At 36.7% G+C, this 18,497-nt stretch overlaps 1 protein-coding gene across 6 annotated transcripts; it reads right to left on the reverse strand.

Moving 5' to 3' along the window:
* Positions 1–2,142: 2,142 nt before the first annotated feature.
* Positions 2,143–15,534, reverse strand: LOC148716027 (PCNA-interacting partner-like). Of its 6 annotated transcripts, XM_088746154.1 has the most exons (21): positions 15,009–15,125; positions 14,825–14,878; positions 14,212–14,273; positions 13,935–13,999; positions 13,508–13,611; positions 12,637–12,722; positions 11,871–11,954; positions 11,532–11,626; positions 11,160–11,262; positions 10,563–10,728; positions 9,719–9,864; positions 9,575–9,629; positions 8,402–8,495; positions 8,038–8,294; positions 7,085–7,145; positions 5,765–5,933; positions 4,745–4,831; positions 4,446–4,513; positions 3,558–3,885; positions 3,160–3,235; positions 2,143–2,977 (listed from the first exon to the last, which is right to left on the reverse strand). In XM_088746154.1, the coding sequence occupies exons 16-19, from the start codon at positions 5,777–5,779 to the stop codon at positions 3,666–3,668; spliced, it is 390 nt and encodes a 129-aa protein (XP_088602280.1). In that variant the 5' UTR covers positions 5,780–5,933; positions 7,085–7,145; positions 8,038–8,294; positions 8,402–8,495; positions 9,575–9,629; positions 9,719–9,864; positions 10,563–10,728; positions 11,160–11,262; positions 11,532–11,626; positions 11,871–11,954; positions 12,637–12,722; positions 13,508–13,611; positions 13,935–13,999; positions 14,212–14,273; positions 14,825–14,878; positions 15,009–15,125; the 3' UTR covers positions 2,143–2,977; positions 3,160–3,235; positions 3,558–3,665. The 6 variants fall into 6 exon arrangements, with proteins under 6 accessions (XP_088602280.1, XP_088602277.1, XP_088602276.1 ...); XM_088746151.1 differs by lacking the exons at positions 2,143–2,977; positions 3,160–3,235; positions 3,558–3,885; positions 4,446–4,513; positions 4,745–4,831 and having other exon boundaries at positions 5,405–6,948; positions 8,038–8,290; positions 15,009–15,534; XM_088746150.1 differs by lacking the exons at positions 2,143–2,977; positions 3,160–3,235; positions 3,558–3,885; positions 4,446–4,513; positions 4,745–4,831 and having other exon boundaries at positions 5,405–6,948; positions 15,009–15,534.
* Positions 15,535–18,497: the final 2,963 nt, after the last annotated feature.

Raw genomic sequence — 18,497 nt, forward strand, 5'->3', positions numbered from 1 at the left:
TTTCTCTCATCCAATTATTTCCAAATCAATTACTTTGGATTCTAGGAATGATAAATAGCTACCAATATAAAAATTAGTTTGTATGCAATGAAATTAACCTCACTAAACTCGTTAGGGAGTAAAATTTCTTTCAAATTATTACCTCAAAACCGAGGTTAGTCTGGCTATAGTTTTAATACTCACAAAAAAAATTTAATTGGCAGCCATTTATGAAAAGGGTCAAAACTATTCCCAGTGAAGCACAAATAACCGTCCCATCTTGAAGTTAAATGATTAAAGGTTTCTCGAAAGTAAACCAGACGTAACAAGAAGGTAAGGAAAGTGTAAAAAGACAATCTGAGGTATCAAATTTAAGTGCGCCACAATCTCGAGTCTAGTACAGGAAACAGTTCTCAACGAATTCTTACCCTTTCGTCTTTAAACTGTTGGCAAAAGCCATCTTTAATCCCACGTTCTTCTTTTAAAAAATTGAAAACCTAAAGAGAATGCAGCCAAATATAAGTTTTTGTACCTTCAGCATTTCTAATTTGAACGAATGACAGGAGAAAGTGTCAAAATACCTGGTTCGGACCTCCGAAACAAGCTGCTCTCTTAGAGAATCTCTGTTGTTTATCGGCAATGCAACCCAGCCTGTGTGCCACTCGGCCCAGCTAGGTAGCCAGGCAGGTAAGTCGCAAGAAAGTACCAAGAAAGTCGCAGCTAAGTCGCAAGAAAGTAGCAAGTCGCAGACAAGTCGCGAGAAAGTAGCAAGAAAGTAGCAGCTAAGTCGCAAGAAAGTAGCAGCTAAGTCGCAAGAAAGTAGCAAGTCGCAGACAAGTTGCAAGAAAGTAGCAAGAAAGTCGCAGATAAGTCGCAAGAAAGTAGCAAGAAAGTAGCAGCTAAGTCGCAAGAAAGTAGCAAGTCGCAGACAAGTCGCAAGAAAGTAGCAAGAAAGTCGCAGCTAAGTCGCAAGAAAGTAGCAAGAAAGTCGCAGCTAAGTCGCAAGAAAGTAGCAAGAGAGTCGCAGCTAAGTCGCAAGGAAGTAGCAAGAACGTCGCAGCTAAGTCGCAAGAAAGTAGCAAGAAAGTCGCAGCTAGGTCGCAAGAAAGTCGCAGCTAAGTCGCAAGAAAGTAGCAAGAAAGTCGCAGCTAAGTCGCAAGAAAGTAGCAGCTAAGTCGCAAGAAAGTAGCAGCTAAGTCGCAAGTGAAAAAAAAGAGAGAGGAAAGTGTATGTCCCTTTGAAGCCACCGTAGGTTGCCACCATATTTTGAAAATGTTCGATTTTTGGCTACATTTCCTCTTAATCCCAAGGCCCGCGAAGCAGATTTTCAATTGGGGGGGCTAATGCGAACGCTTTAGCGTGAGCCACCAGGTAGGGGAGCCGGGGTCATGCTCCCCCGGAAAAATTTGAAATTAAAGTCTTCTGAAATGGCTAGAAATGGATCTAAAACTGCCAAAAGTGCATCTGTTCACTTGAGACCAATATTTGTTTGCCCTGGAATGGAGGTTTCCCAAAAGAGAGTTTTCTCTGCAAATTTTTTCTCTGTGTGCTTAACAGATTTCTTTCTCTCTTTGTACTTCTGTAAAGTTTTCCTGTAGAGGATCCGATGCATTGAGCTCTGTTGCTGACATTTTTACCCACCAAGGAAAGTGTGTTTATATTTAATCTTATTTGAGTTCCCAGTTCTCAACTGAAAGTAGGAGATCAAGGTACAATATACAACAGAGAGGACAATGATATGCACTATAAATGATCATGAGATTCTTAACGCAATGAAAAAGATGGTTTTCATGAAGATGTCTTTTAGATAGTTTATATAAACAGATATACATGTATGTTTGCCTTTAGAATTGTGTTGATGCTTTTTATATGCTTAAGTTTGACAAAAAAGTGGCAGCTATAATGGGCCCATTTAGTTGTGTAAAGCTTTGTGTTCGCCACTGTGAAAGGTTATGTTTTGCGATCTGAAGTAAAAAATAAATATTTTAATCACACCACAAAAAGTTTGCACCACCAGGGATTTTTTTCTAGATGTAAAATTAATACATAATGCACCCTTAACCCTTTATTTCCCAAGATTCCTTTAAACTAGTAATTCTCTCTACTTTCCTCTGCATAGATCCTGATGATGTCAGTTTGGAGAATTCAGTGTTGGATCAACTATTTATCCCCCAACTGATATTTTCCTTTATTCTCATCACTTCTTGATACTGTATTTATTTGATATTGTAAGGAGAAATTCTCTCCCAGTTACTCGTAAGAATGAAAGGGTTAAAATAACAACCATTTAATTTTGTACTTGAAAATAATTTTGTTTTTATAGAGAATAATTCTGTTCTGCTTGGCTTTGGCCAAAGATTAATCATATAAAAATAATAAATAGTTCTGCAATGATATCTCTGACTGGTAGTTAAAGTAATAATAATTCTCTAGGGGTGACAATGGTCCCAAGTTATACAAATCAGTGCTATCTGGTATGTGTTAAAATTCAATCATGATGCTCTTGGCATAGTGATGTAAAAATAAAAAAATGCATGAAAATGAATCAAATGTTGTGATGTAATTGTCAGTAATACGTATCACCTAAAAAAAAATTGGTGAGCTGTTTTTGCCCTTGAAGTAATGGAATCTTTTTTCGTTTGGACAATGTTTTTCCACTAGTTTTGCATTTTGTGCTCTTTTGCACGGTGATGTCCTTCTGAAGGAGCATGCGTTTGGGTGGTGGTTTTGCTACATATTTAATGGTTTTGTTGCCAGTTGAGATGTTCTCTTTGTCATACATAGTTTCTGTTAAAGTTCTTTCCTTGGTGTGACATTTGGATGTATCCTCAACGTAAGATTTATTGCCACATTCCTTACGAGATGTTAAAGTATCATTGCTTATGGCAGCACTCATCAGGTCTCTTTTGTTAGCTGAACTTAGTCCTATCAGAATGTTGAAGGCAGGTTTGGCCCCGCTCATATCGCCACACACTTTTCTATAGCTTTCAAATGGTGTCTACAAGAAAAAGGAAAAAATTAATATAAGCTTTTCTAAGATGCACCTTGAGGAAACATAACATATAATTTGCTGGTGCATTAATTAAGATAACCCTCTTTGAACAAAATAATAAAATAAAAAGTGTCTTTACTTAGATTTCACCTTGATTAAATTCACTGGACGGTTTACTAGTATCTTACCTTTTCAGGTTTGTGTTTTGGTGGCTGATCCTTGTGTGGTGTGACAGCTCCTTCTGAAGACTCCGAATCAGGTGTTCTAGCAAGAAAAAATTAATCATGTCACTTAAAACTTCTCTTAGGACAATAAAAATTTACTTAGAATTGTACCTCACAGGCAAAACTGGGGCTGCATACAACTTGCCAAGGTTTTCTTGATGCAGAAATTACTACCTACTGATTTATTCTGTTAAAGTGGAGACAAATTGTCTCTCCACTTGGTGCCAGGAAAATTTCTTGCTAGGAAGAGGAGAGAGTGACAACATCTGCACCAGTGCCAGCTGGTCTACTACTAAGCTAGCTTAGAGCTTGCCATGCCATGTCTAAAAGTCCCAGAGTTTTTCAATACTGTTCCACCTTACCTGAACTGACTAAGTGTAGATCGTAACTTTTGATCTTCCACGAGGTATTTCTGGTGTCATCAGAGCACACCTCAAGTCCCTTGTTTCATATTCTTGGAGACAACTTTTCTAGTCATGCTCATCTAATACAGCCTGAATCAGGAAATACACATTCATTCCTGCCATGGATGACTTTGCTTGGCCACCATCACATATTTTGCAGCTTAGTTGTTCCACCTTTTCTTTCAGAGATTCCACAGTTTTGGCAATACTTTCATTTGTAAAAACCTTTTCTTTGGATTTAATAATGCTCACTTTGAGCATGTTCATGATTCTTAAGACAGCAGTTCTGAAAGATAAGCAGACAACTTATTTTCACAGGGTTTATCCAAACATGCCAATCACTTTGGACAGTCTCACCACTCAGTCAACTGTATTTAATTTTTTTACTGCAGTACTGTGACAATCCTTTTAACTGGTTAGACTCCTTTGTGCATGCTTTTCTTTCGGAAGTACCCCATCCAATGAAAGGTGCTCAACAAAATAATAGGATTTTTCCCATGATTAGCTTGTAAAACAACCTTAATCTGACTGGGATGCATCCAAGATTTAGTCAAGGGGCCGGTTCGTTGATTCTCCAAGGGCATGCTCCCCCAGGAGATTTTGAAAATTAGGTCTTCGGAAACATGATTTCCAGCATTTTGAGGGACAATTTAGGGGGTTGGACTGAACCACCCAAACCACCCCTGGGTCCGCCTCAGAATCTAGATGCAACAGTTTTCTAATTTTTATCACTGAGAGTTTGGTGGAAGAAAAAAAATTGATCTTGGTTTTAAAACCTTCCTTTTGCAGAAATGATCATGTTCTTAAATTAAAATAGTGTACAATATGTATCTACAGCTATCTTACTTTGCATCTGCTGTTTCTTCACAGACAGTTTGTAACTTTTGGAAAAAGGTCACAAACTCTCCAAGACCCTGTAAGAAAAAAATTGTTGAAAACCACAGATGAAGGAAGGTATTAAACATTAGCCATGAGTATGGGACAGAAAAGTCTACACCAACTGGGCTGCAAAGAACTCTTTGGCTTAGTAAAGATTCTCTCTTGTGGTAAAATGACCTGACACCTACTAACAGCTGAAATATATTTATAAAAATTCTATTTGGTACACTAAAGGGAATAATAAATTTTGATATACTGATATATACCTTAGTTAATGGAAGAAGTGGGTTGTCATCAATTGGTGCATAACTCTTTCCACCCAATCGTATTGTCAGAATAAATGAGACAGCTGTCTGTTGGCATGGGAAGGAAAGAAAACTAGAGAAAACTGTGTAATATTATCCTCCAACTGCTAAGGATAATGATGAGAAAAAAAATTGTTTTTTCACCACTGGATCAGACTATATACATTTTAGAATACAGCTCAATCCTATCTCACAGTTGTTTATCAAGGAGCCAATCTATTGAGAAGCAAGGCAGGATCAGCCACAGATAGGAGGTATACATTGTCACAGCAACTTCTTGGAATGAGGAAATTGGTTTAGGAAGTATCTAAGAACTCCAGTAATATGGATTGAAAGATTACAGCTTTTGCTTTGTTACCTGTCCTCAATGATGACATAAACTGATGATGATGAATGCAATGATATACATGCATGCAAGAATATCAACATCATGATTTAAATGCTTGAAAAATAACTGAGCTGCCACCTCTTGTTTCACCCTCCAGACTCTTTCAACACGCCAGAATTGCTTCTCAAACACCAAGGGATAATTTTCCAAATGAATTGAAAATTTTGACTCTTACAATTGCAACACTCTTAGTCTAATAGTGATTGATTACACTCTTTGAAAACACTTTGCTAATGTATAGCCCACACCCCATTTAACTTATGTGTCTATTTAAAAGTGGCTTAGCCAGAAATATTTTACGCATGTGTGGTCTTCACAGCAACTTTTTTGATAACTGTCATTTGCTGATAGCAGTTCATAATTGCAGAATTTTCATGATAATATTCACTGTAAAAAAAATTGCAGAGGTTTCATCTAAGTTTTTAGCAAGGGGGCAACTGGTTTTCACAGGCAGGCAAAACTCTTTGGACTTAACTTCTTTATAAGATAAACTTTCCTCTATATGGTCAAATCAGGTGGGCAAAAACTTCCTTAAAACCAGTCAATTTGCTCAGTGCCCAGTCCTTAATGAAACACCTGAAATTGAGTGGTACCTGAAACATAGGCATCTTTTTTTCCCCCTGCAACTTTCCTCAATACTGTAAATTGTTTATGAGCCAAGTCCCTGCGAGGGATATGGATGGCCTGAGACAAAGCTAGTTCATCTCTCTAATTCACTAGAAGCCTGAGGTAACTCGATAAACTTTCAGCAATTAATTGATCCTGTTTTCAAAACAACATGTACAAGATTAACAAATCAACAGATCACTTGTTAAGTCAAGACCATGCCTAACTTACCCTGCGAGCAGAGCCTTTTTAACCTGTCCTCGAATCGATTAAAAAGAAGAAAAGAAGAAGAAAAGTAGAAAAGGCTCTGCTCACAGGGTAAGTTAGGCATGGTCTTGACTTAACAAGTGATCTGTTGATTTATTTATCTAACATATATGTTCCTTTACTCCTGTTTTTCTTTTTTTTAAATACTAGATTACCCAGGGGGATGAAGATTTCCCTGATAACGCCAGTTTCTTTGATCATTTAACACAAATCTCTGTTTTAATCATGGTTAAAAAACACAGAAGCATTTTACTAAGTTTTCTCAGAAAACTTTCCTCATTAGCAGACAATACACAGTGATTAACATAATTTTCACAGTGGCCAAAATTGAGACCATGGCATTCCAACAATTGGTAATTAATTATAGTGATTTCATTTTTTCATTGAATTATCCACATTTTATATGCTAGAGGTTAAATTATACTCACTTAGTAGTTCATAACTTATATTTTGCCAATGCTGAAAAAGACCCAAACTTACACACCCACTGGCCACTCCCACCCCTGCAGCTTCTGTGGACACCAATGCCACTCCATGATTGGGCAACATAGCCACAAGAGAAGCTGCAGAGCCTGACAGCGACTCTTTTAATCTCTCTTACCTCTTTTTCCCCACTTATTTCAACCTCAAAACCACTCTACTAGACCATTCCCATTGATGCAAAGGACCAAACAAATATGAATTTTCTGAAGCCAGTGAAGGGATTCTCTGAATTTCAGAGCTAGTTTCTCGATGTTTAAAATTACCTGCGTGAACGATTTTTGTGAAAATGAATAAGAAAGAGGAGGATTGGGGTTCCTGTGCTCTGGAGATTGTTTTAGTACCAGGTCATCAAGCACATCTACTGGCACATGTTGCTCCAGGAACGTATCAACTGTTTTCTCAGATAGTGAGTATTGACCATCTGTGTTCACAGAAGAATTAGAAAGATATGTGAAAAGGAGCAATGTAAAAAAAGTTGCAAGTTTAGACAATAGTTAATACTTGTGCTGTAAAGTTCGTGATATGATGAAACTCAATTGATTTTAAGGGTGACCTACCTTCTCTCTCTGTGGAGCAGAGCACTGTTCTGTTTCCAACCATCAGCTGAAGAATTTGTTGCTGGAAGAAATGTTTCATGCAATGTTTGAATTAACAAATTAATGAATTAACCATTTCATTCTTGAAGTTTACAGTACCACTTTTAATTAGCTAAATTACATGACTGAAGGACAACTTTAGTCAGTGTCTATACTAACAAAACTCACCACTACTAATCCTTTACACCTGCATATTCTCCATACTGTTCTCTATACATTTCCTAAGGTGCTTACAAGGAGAATTTTTTTAACAATAAAGATGGTGATCATTTCCTCTATTCTCATGACCTTAACGTGTGATTCAGGGTGATACTGTAAGGAGAAATTAGATGGTAATCACATGTAAGGGTCAAATTAAAGGGTTAGGGATTATTTCATACCGAAAGCATTTCATAAATATGTTTTCTACTGTAATTAATGATTATCATTGTTCATTCGTTCATTCATTCATTTTAGTTTGCCATTACCAATAAAAAAATTAACCGAATACAAAATTTATGATACATCAAAGATAAAATGAACTATTCTAACTAAATTAACTTCAAAATCAAAGGAACTGAAGAGCTAGGTAACAACAAGGAAGCTGATTAGAAGCTGCATGGGGGCTTACTAAGTATAGGCTTCCTTATTTAACTAGAGGATAAACCATACAAATCAAAGGTGCTGAATGAAAATTTAGATTAAGTTAAAAAGAAAAAGAAAGAAAAAAAAAAAAAAAGAAAAGGTGTGTATATAGCTTAACAAAGAATATATTTATAAACTAAAAATTCAAAGAAGAATTTTTTAAAGCCTTTGATAAACAAGCTGATGCTTTCAGAGTATTGAATTTCCCGACTTAGCGTGTTGATAAACTTAAAACCTTGATGTTGACCTTTTAATGTTTGTAACCTCTAGACAGCTCTTTAATTTCTCACCTCTAGCTGTGTCTTTGGCTTTCCAGTGACAAAACACTGTTGCAAAATTTGAACCATGTCTTTGTGATTAAACATATTTTGACTCTGTGAAGGACATCAGCAAAGTCCACAGCATTGCAATGTAACAAAAACGTGCTATAAGGAGTGCATAACCTAGAAATTGAATTTTTTTCTTCATCCATTGACAACTTATAATTCATGACTGCTTTGTGGGCTTCAAGTACATCATGTAATTTCACTGTAAACTCCCCGGCTTCCTTAAAGAAAAAAGATAGAGCCATTATCAATATTTCTGTCAACAAATCATCATCATATCGATCTTTTAAGACTGACCGGATGGTTACAAAAGCTTGGTGCCACTTACACTGACCGCCTCCCAGTTAGCTCAATGGATAGAGCGCTGGACAGTTGTGTGGGAGGTCGAGGGTTCAAGCCACGGCCGGACCAACACTCAAGGTCTTAAAATAATTGAGAAGAATTATGCTTCCCTTCTATAACATCAAGAAGTGGTTAGATATTCTAGTCTTCTCAGATAGGGACAAATAAAATTAATGGAGGTCCCATCTTCCGCAGGAGGGGTAGGAGATGCACGAGATTACTGTGTGATGGATGTCCTTCCCCGGGGTGGGATGGGTGGGTTGGGTTTAGGTGGATGAACCTAGTAGGGGACTACGTGTCCTATTGTTCTTCCACCTATACAATGTACAAATCTTTTGAAACACAGAATTGTCTTTTATTTTATTTTATCAACTGAGTAAATCGTGTATGAACTCTTCTGAACAAAATCGAAGCCTAAATATCTTAAAAACTTTAACTCTCAAGATCTGAAGGTTAATTCTCCCCTCTTGCTGCTGCATATTTCCTTGTAAATTTTGTGCGTGAAGACCTAAACACTGCAAATATGAAGTGAGCTTAAGCTTACTGCAAATTGGTTAACACCAAACTTTGTTGATTTTATCTTGTAGCTGCTGGTATCTTAACTAATTCTTCACACATTCACAATTTACGACAATTTTTCTCCATCAAAACGCTTACAAAGTACAAACACAATAATTGGGCCAGCACGTGTTGCCCACAATCAAAAAAACTTTCCAAAGAAAGCCAGATCGCAGGTTACGTCAAGGGCACCAAAAATTCATACCATGAGGTTGCTCTAAGGAGCCTTTGATTTTTTCATGTTACATATTATGGTAATTGTCTAGTACCTCCATCCAGAAACCTACTTGTTATCATAAAGTAAATATGATGGAGAAATGTAAGACTGAGTTTCATGCTCATTTGAATTAATTCAAAGTCAATTGCAATTGTTCAAACATTAACCATTCCATTTCCAATATCTAGTTTTAGTAATTCTCTTTACTGCCTGCCATACAGTTCTTATTATGTTACTACTGATAATTTAGTTGTGGATCAACTAACATTCCCCTGCTTTTCTGCTTGATAGTATTGATATTGTAGGGAAAAATTCTGTCTTAGTTGGTTACTCACCATGGGTATTAAAGATGGAGTGGATTATCAACATTGACATTGAATGTACCTGGTTTCACTTGTTCTGTATGACAAGTCCCAAACAAATCAACAAACAATGGATCCTGAAAAAATCAGATGAATACAAATTTTTTTTAGGAAGATTACAGTTTAAACTACCAGAAAATATTACCAGTTTAATACTAACACTGACCTGGTTTTGCGCAAGACAAGTTAGTCTCCTGTAGTAATTGGATTTGTTGGAGAAAAGCGTACAATTATGCCCTGGGAACCCTTGCCAGGTAACAGACCACAAGTTGATTCCAGCTTGAAGACACTTTGACTACAATCAATCATGAACTAACAAAAGCAAAAATTATTACATAAGAACAAACAATTAAGTGTTTAAGCTAAAGGTTTATCTGTTGATATCAAGTTATTATCTAAAACAATTTCTTTTCCATAACACTGCCATTCTGAAGAATATGACACCAATCGGAAAACGAGACCTGTAGTTTAGCTGTAAATTATAATTATAAGTAGCCCTATAGCGATCTCCCTCCAATGGACTTAGCCAGAGGGGAAAAACAGGTTGGAGGGAAAAACCATCTAACAAAAGACATGAGCTGATTTTTTTTGCATTCTGAAGGTGGAAGCATCTGTTAAACTTTGTAAACATGGGAATTTCTTAAGATAAGTGACCTTTATCCATAGCAATTATGCTTACATAATAAGCACCAGATAGATTACCAGATTTTCAAAAGATTTCAAAGGCAACAGGGACTCAGTGAATATTTTTTTGGTTATTTTTGCTCATAATTAACTAATTATCAAATTGGACTTGATCTTTTTTCTCTAGTACTAGTCTTATGGTGATGTCATTCCCTTATCATGGAACTTGTTAATCTCCCAGATATCATAGAAAACACTAAGTTAAACATGATTTAGTGCTCAAAGGAGCTGACCTTGCACCAAGGGAAAATGAAGTAATGTTCCTGAAGGAGATAACCAATTTGTTTTGGAAGTAACTGAACAATTACACCAAAACATTTATTTACCTTTCATGAATAATTGTTAAATAAAGAGAGTAAATCCAGAAGTGTTTGACCTGAAAAGCTGCAGGAACATCTGAATTGTTAACAACCTTGAAACTTTTAGCTGAAAACTTGCTAGATTCTACAACTCCCATATCAAGATAGTCAGAGTCAAGACCAACTTCAGGCCCTAAAGAACAGATTGAAATTAAGAAAAATTTGAACATTTTTCAACAGGAACTTCCTTGATTAGAGAGCAAGTGCGGTTCACAATGTCCATGATTGATGTGAGATTACTGTTGACTGAAGAGTGGAGGGGTACTCAGGTCTATGACACTGGGCTCTCAGAACCTCAACCCCATTATAAACAATTCTGTGGCCAATTAGAGACTCCATTACTTTTAGGCAAATGTAATTTTTGCCATCTCAACTTTTTTCTATGCATGGACTACCTTATAAAGCCTTTCAAGTCACCCTAAAATAAATTAAACACATCCTTATGATAAACATCAAATGATGACATTTCTCTGAATATATAATTTATTTAATCATTTTATACTAGTCTTCTGAGTTTATGAGCTGTTAGAGCCTATGAAAGCACAAACATATCACTACCTTTACCTATTCCAGTGCATTTTATAACTGAACAATTGGTAGCTCCAAGAGCTATAACTTCCAGATAATCCACTGAGTATAAACCAGGATTCTGTGGAGTAAATGATACCTGAAATAAAAGAATACGAACAAAATACATCTTAAATAAAGATCACATACCAGTGAGCAGTTGTCAAAAGAATTAATAAACACAAGTGCAGATACAAGAAGAATATACAGAGAAATATTCAGTTCACAAATATTGCAAATAGAGAACAATCCAATCGAGTCCCTTCAGTTGGTAATACATAGATTCACATGCAACAAATAATTACCTTAAAAAATGAATGGTTGCATTATAATTAAATTAACTTGTGATAGGAAAATGACAATCCTTACTGTTGCTGGGCATCTGCCTGCAATCCTTTGACAGTGAGTTTTGTCTTAATCACCTATTTTTCTTCTTTACTAGAGTTAAAGCTGATGGTGTGAGCCTATAATGTAAGATAATAAGGAATTATTTACAACACAGGGCTTATGACAGTGTAACAATTAATTCTATCAAATATGTAAAACCTGATTGAAGATATAATTTATGAGAATAACTGACGTGTATATAAGACCAGTATACCATCAAAAATGTTTTGTTTTACTAGAGACCCTGTAACAATTTACAGGGGATCCTAAACGACAATTAACAATTTAGAAAAAAATTTGCAGTACACTTAAAATGCCCACCTGAGTTTCATTGGGTAGAATGATTCCTTTAGAGGGATCAATGCTAAGACTTTTTAAGTGAGGTCCAGGGTTTTCCATGCAAACCTGATGGGTAAAATAAGGTTTGTTGACATTACAATTACATTATATTACAGTACTGCATCAATCAATTCAAAGCTTCAGCATCTCTGCCCCTTTCCCCCCCCCAACCCCTGACATTTGAACTTTTGATAACTGGTTTCTTCAAATTCCTGAGAAGGGAAAAAAAAAAAGAGTTCAAATGTGCCCATTTTTTTCTCAAGAAAAAAACAGTGACCATGGCTTTCTACACATTGGCCAAGCTATAAAACCTAGTGAAGTATTTACCTTAAATACATTGATATTTAAGGATATAACACTTGTATTCTGCTGGAGAGACTGGACACATCTCTACAAATTTCCCACCCACCCCAGTCATGCAAGGTTCAACCCGCTACCGCTTCCGCTTCCATTCAGATGATGGTTATTCTGTAGGGAGGGAGGGGACATTGAAGTTTTGAATTGATCGTCACATATCAGTAATCATTAATATTCTTATGGATAAGGATGTATAAGGATAATTTATTTTATGTCAGGTACACAGGGAGTGGTTGCCGGTTGCCCAGATCTCCTGAGCCAGGGGTTCATGATAAAAGGGACTGACATTACTAGATTCCTCATTCTAGGAAAAATGATAAATTTTAATTGATGGGGAAAGGGAAGGTGGCCTTAGTTTGACACTTAGGAAGGTTGAGAACATTGAACACACCTCAGTGCAATCCTGGAAGCGTTCTTGACCTCAAACAGCCTTGTTGATGCTGTACCTAAACAGGTTGGTTTGAAATGAACAGTTCCCTGTAAAACCCCAAAAATTTACAATCAGATATAACAAATCACCTGGTTTTCCACTTAACATGAACTTTTTACTCTTATTAAAACAACAGAGATACTTAAATTAAGATTGATTTCAAAGCAGTAACTAATGGATTGGTAAATCTTAGTCAAAATATAACAAGGAGCTGTTCATAATTGATAACCATGCCATTATGGATTCAAATCAAAGAGTAATGGTTCAATCGAAAATGTCCTAAGATTACAACCTGATTATTGAGTTTTAGAGATGGAATCTCTGCTGATCCAACAAGGCTTATTTCCCAAACAAAGTTGTAAAGTACTCAGTACAAAGTTTCATATATCACATGTTACAAAATAAATGTCACTTGCTAGACAAAAATTGCATTTGATTGTATGTATTGCTGTGTCATAAGCCATGTATTTTTGTTTGCAAAAGCCTGCAAATTCAAAATAAGCAGTGTGGTATGATTGCCACACACTAAACTACTGACTAACCTCACTTGCTCTAAAGCGCCACACCAGGAATTATTGGCCCGCTGTTATTTTTGTACACACTTTGCTGGGCTCGGCTGTACTGTCACAACCTCAGGTGAATCTTTCCCAGTACAGCCCTTATGCTTGATTGGTAAGAAGTTATTATTTAATTTAATTTTTGCTAAGGTTCCCATTTCCATTGGTTTCTTACAGACTGCTATAACTTATTTCTCCTCTAGTTTCAACCATACTTGTTCCAGACCCAAGGTAGAAAAATAAAGATAAAATCTTACAATTTGTTTTGTAACTACCTTAACAGATTGTCATCAAATGCAAAATGGATCGGATTCTGCCCATTGCTGGTCAACAGCAGTGTTCTGTAGGACATGCCATCCACAGTAGTGGCTGGAAAGACCTAAACATTCCAAAAAAGGGACAAGTTAGTAATCATATGCTTTGTCAACTAACAGAATACAATCATACTGGCACCACCTAGTAATACATTATGGTGGACTAAAACTGTTTCTATCCATTAGTTTAGGAACAGCATTATTCTAACAAGGGTAGTGTAGTGAAGCATTTGTCCCATTTACACAAGCAAAATGTTTTCTTAAAATTAGGTTGACCTGAATAATCAGTTTGAGAATCTTCAATGGGGAAAACATATCAAACCATGCTTGAAAAAACAGCTTTAATGTCTGTTTTAGCTTTGGTGTAAATGGCTAAATTATCACTTACCAGCTGTTGTACATCCCATTGACTTCTGGGGATAAATGATTCAGTCCGCATTGCAAATGTGAGTCCTAAAAATAAAATCCAATCAATTTTTTTCGGTGAAACAAGGAACTTGGATTCATTGATGTTTCATCAATGAAAATTCTAGATGTAAGATCAAAACACTTAAGCTATTAACAGAATATGGAAACAAAAACAGAACTAAAGCCCTGTATCGTTGAATCTAACCATAAACAGAGTTCAGTTCAAATTACTTATTAAAGTTAATTTCAGCACAAACCTGTAGCACTGAGCGAAAGACACCAGGGAGGACACTTCAACCAGTCGATAATCTCTCATACTCTGTTCCAAAATACAAATAATATTATAATAACTATTGGTGTGACTCAATATCAAGGGCATACTTCACCTGATAGGCAGAGAATTAAACGTCAAAAAACATCTTAATGACACTATCAGAACTCTCAAGTTAATTGCCTGACAAAGAATAAGATTTTTTACCACAATTCCTAGCCTCTGATTGTGACACCATGGGTGTCCCCTTCTCGACAGAAGCGGAGGGAGGGGGGTGTGTATTTAAGGGAATAATCCCCTGGAAAATTGCAATAAAAAGTAATAGCAAGGACATGCATTTCTTCATTCTGAGTGATAACTTCCATTGCTGAAGTGTGAAGTGTTTGAAGCAAGTACAAAGGAAACAAGGAGTAAGTTCTATTTATCAAATGAAAATCAGTTATATGGGTACTGAACTAGAACTGCAGTTTGCTATCTCAAAATCAACAATTTGAATCAGAAACCTTGATTTCATGACAAATAAATAAATGGTTGTTATGAGCTTGGAAAAAATTTAGGCTTCTTAACAGGTACACCAGCACAGGAAATAAATCCCTCACCTTATAAAATGTATAACACTCCAGGTCAGCACTAAAAACCTGATTAGCAGCATTCTATTAAAAAAAAAATTAGAATTACAAATTGAACTGTAAACAGAATCAGACAGTAAAGGCAAAAATGAACCAAGTCCAAGTGAATGAAAGAAGCATAGACAGTGTTTACTGACAGTATCAAATAACTTACTGGTCTAAATGTCACTCGGAATGATGCAGTCTTTAGAGGGAGGATGTCTGCTTCATCTGGGGAAACAGAAAATATTCCTTGTTGTGTCTATCAGACAAAAAGGAGCAAAATATAACACAAGAAGAAATCACAATGTAACATTTATTTGCAATTTAAATTATGCGGTAAATGGTTTGAACCCGGGGGTAACATGTGAAGGTGTAGTCTGATCGTCCGGGTGAGTGTAGTCCTGAGAAGGACTGTTGTCGGTGGCAGTGACTGACGTTTCGACAACCTGTGCGGAAGTCATCATCAGAGTCAAGTGAATGATTGTTGTCAGTAGAATGTTTTTATTCCAGTTCGTGTGAAATGATCGGTTGGTTTTGCCGTGATGTTATTGGCTGTAAGACTCAAGTGACGTAAGTCGGTCGTGATTGGTCTGTTTCGGTCTGTCGGTAAAGTTAGGTTGTTCTTTTTCGGTCGTTTGTGATGTTTATGTCGTGAATGAGTCGTTTGTATGGGGCGGGTAGTTGTTGACATCTGTTTAGGGGAGTCTGTTCTAAGTTAGTAAACCAGCTTACTAGACTGACTGAACACAGACGGGCGACGAGGAAAGGTGATGTCAGCAATCACATTGCTGAACACTATCGACTTACCAACCACAACATTGACTGGGACTCTGCGCAATGCCTAACCTACAGCACTGACTATTTTCAACGACTGACTCTGGAAAGCTGGTTTACTAACTTAGAACAGACTCCCCTAAACAGATGTCAACAACTACCCGCCCCATACAAACGACTCATTCACGACATAAACATCACAAACGACCGAAAAAGAACAACCTAACTTTACCGACAGACCGAAACAGACCAATCACGACCGACTTACGTCACTTGAGTCTTACAGCCAATAACATCACGGCAAAACCAACCGATCATTTCACACGAACTGGAATAAAAACATTCTACTGACAACAGTCATTCACTTGACTCTGATGATGACTTCCGCACAGGTTGTCGAAACGTCAGTCACTGCCACCGACAACAGTCCTTCTCAGGACTACACTCACCCGGACGATCAGACCACACCTTCACAATTTAAATTATAGGTCTCAAACTAGAGATGGGCAAACAACAATTGTTAATGACGTAAAAAGTACAAGTTTTCACCTTTCATCCACATGCACGTGATTTTTCCCTTTGTATGATTTGTGATGTTTACTGTCTGTATAAAGTAAACACAGAAAACAGAATAAACAATTGAGCTCTGATTCACAGTGGACTAAACCAAAGGAATTAAACCCTTTTTTGAAACCATTTACCTTCTGCTCCACAGCCTTAGGATCCAGCATCTGCCCAAAGTCTGCCTGGAGAACATCCAAACCGACACGAGGGACAATGGTGGTCTGCAAATCATGAATTCAAAATAGTGATCACATTAGAATCAAACTTCATGCATTAAATTTAAATGAAGGAAGAATAGGGACCTTAACAAACAAACTAGTAACTTACAGTTTCTCCAACTGAGGCATGACAAAGAACTCTTCCATTGGTGACAGTTCATGAGCTGATGGCAGCAATTCTCCAGAAGAAGTACTCTGCTCAAAGAGAGGAATCAACACAACTTATGTTGTTAATTATTCCTTACTTTCTGAAGATAAACCTCAAAATTAAAGGGATGATATAACTGGTAACAAGTAACACTCTACTAATCCCATGCTGCTGCATCTTTTCTCTTAACTGGAATTTCATTCTCAACCACAGTTTGTGTACATAATCAACGTTTTAAGATTTTATTTACAAAGCAATAAAATATTATGTTTTAACTCTTTAACCCCTTAGATAGAGTAACTGGTTTCTAATTTAAATAAGATATAGAAGGCATAAGAATAAAGGAAATAATCACCAAATTAAGAAGGTCCTGATTGTCAATACTGTAAATAAAGTACAGAAGAATGCAGAGAATACCAAAATTAATTTTGGGGTGCAAAGGGTTAAATGTCGTTAACCTACAACTATCAGAGTACAAACCTCCAGTGCTATGCTATTAAAGCTCCTTTGTCATCAAGTTGAAGTTTGTTTGTTCTCAGATCTTCATTAAGTTGCTATAATAAATTCATGAACATATTGAGTAGTAAGGTTATTTGATATGTTAGATGTACAATCATATAGACTTTGTTGTGGGCTGCTCTAGAGCAAAAGCATTTTGAAATAACTTTAATTCGTATAATTATTCATCATTTTAATCGAACGTAATCTACAGATCTCTTTTAGTGGGAACACCACCACTTACCTCAGATTTTTGAGAATCCACATCTAACATGAGTGTGATACCTGTCCAGATGTTTCTTCTGCAAAACAGCTGGTAAACAGATAAATTTACGGTTCATCATTTTAACCTCATGGTATGACATAAGTCATGCTATGGGTTTAGGGTTTGGAGGCAAATTTCAATTACAAATCACTCACTCACTCACTTTGTTATACATTAATTAATGCATTAAACCTGGATTAAACACTTTTTCTTCCCCTCTCCAATAAGTTTACCTGTTCAAAGTCACGGTGTATGTATATTTGGGGGGTGGTACAAAGGCAAGAGTATGCCGAACTACTTGGACAGATTCAAAATGGCATCCTGTCCCTTGAAGGGTGATGGTTTTTTTTATTCCAAACTTGATCAAAACATACCTTTGTGGAGCCAAAAATGGAAAGGAAATATGCTACAGAATACCCGACTGCAGAGAAATGGGTGTCTGAGTCTTAAAAGTGACAATAACATGAACAATTCGTGCGAGAAGACCTAAACACTTCTACACACTTAATTTACAAGATTTAAATTACCTGAGTGAGTAAACTTTTCTGCATCATTCAGCTTACACTTCACTGTTAGAATAATCTAAAAGTAGGCTGCCATAAGTCTACAACATGAGCATCAAAGACAGAACGAATGATTCAACAATCCGTATGCACTCTGCCACTGGCTGGGCTCTTGTGCGTAGCATCTTGTGTTGTCAGTAAAAAAATATTCTTGACACAAACTCTAGTTACACCTACCTAATTTTATAAAGTTATTCTTAAGGAAAATGTTCCTGAAAATGAAAACGATTGTAGTACTATGAAATGCAAGTATCTATAGCATAGTATCTAGAGCATTGTATTGCACCGTTTGGCTGCATAAAATTTGGCTCCTCAGTTTTGGCTCCTCAGGTTTTTCTATACCAGTAAAAGAGCCAGTGTGGGCAGAGTTTTTCTTCAAGTGCCTTGGTCTGATCTTCTCTCACCTGATCTGTCATGTGAACTTAAGCTTAGAACTCTCACTGACATTATTAACCTTGAGCTGAACACGATCATGCCCGCGCGTTCTACAAAGGTGTATGAAACTGACCGGCCTTGGTTGTCTGTACATCTCAAACATCTAATTGCCCGTCGTCAGAAGGCATTCGCATCCGGGAACCAGTACCTATTTAAGATCTTAAGAAACAAAGTGAATCGAGAGCGCAAGCGCTGT

The sequence above is a fragment of the Stylophora pistillata genome, chromosome 14, assembly GCF_964205215.1.
Source record: "Stylophora pistillata chromosome 14, jaStyPist1.2, whole genome shotgun sequence".
Lineage (NCBI taxonomy): Eukaryota > Metazoa > Cnidaria > Anthozoa > Scleractinia > Pocilloporidae > Stylophora > Stylophora pistillata.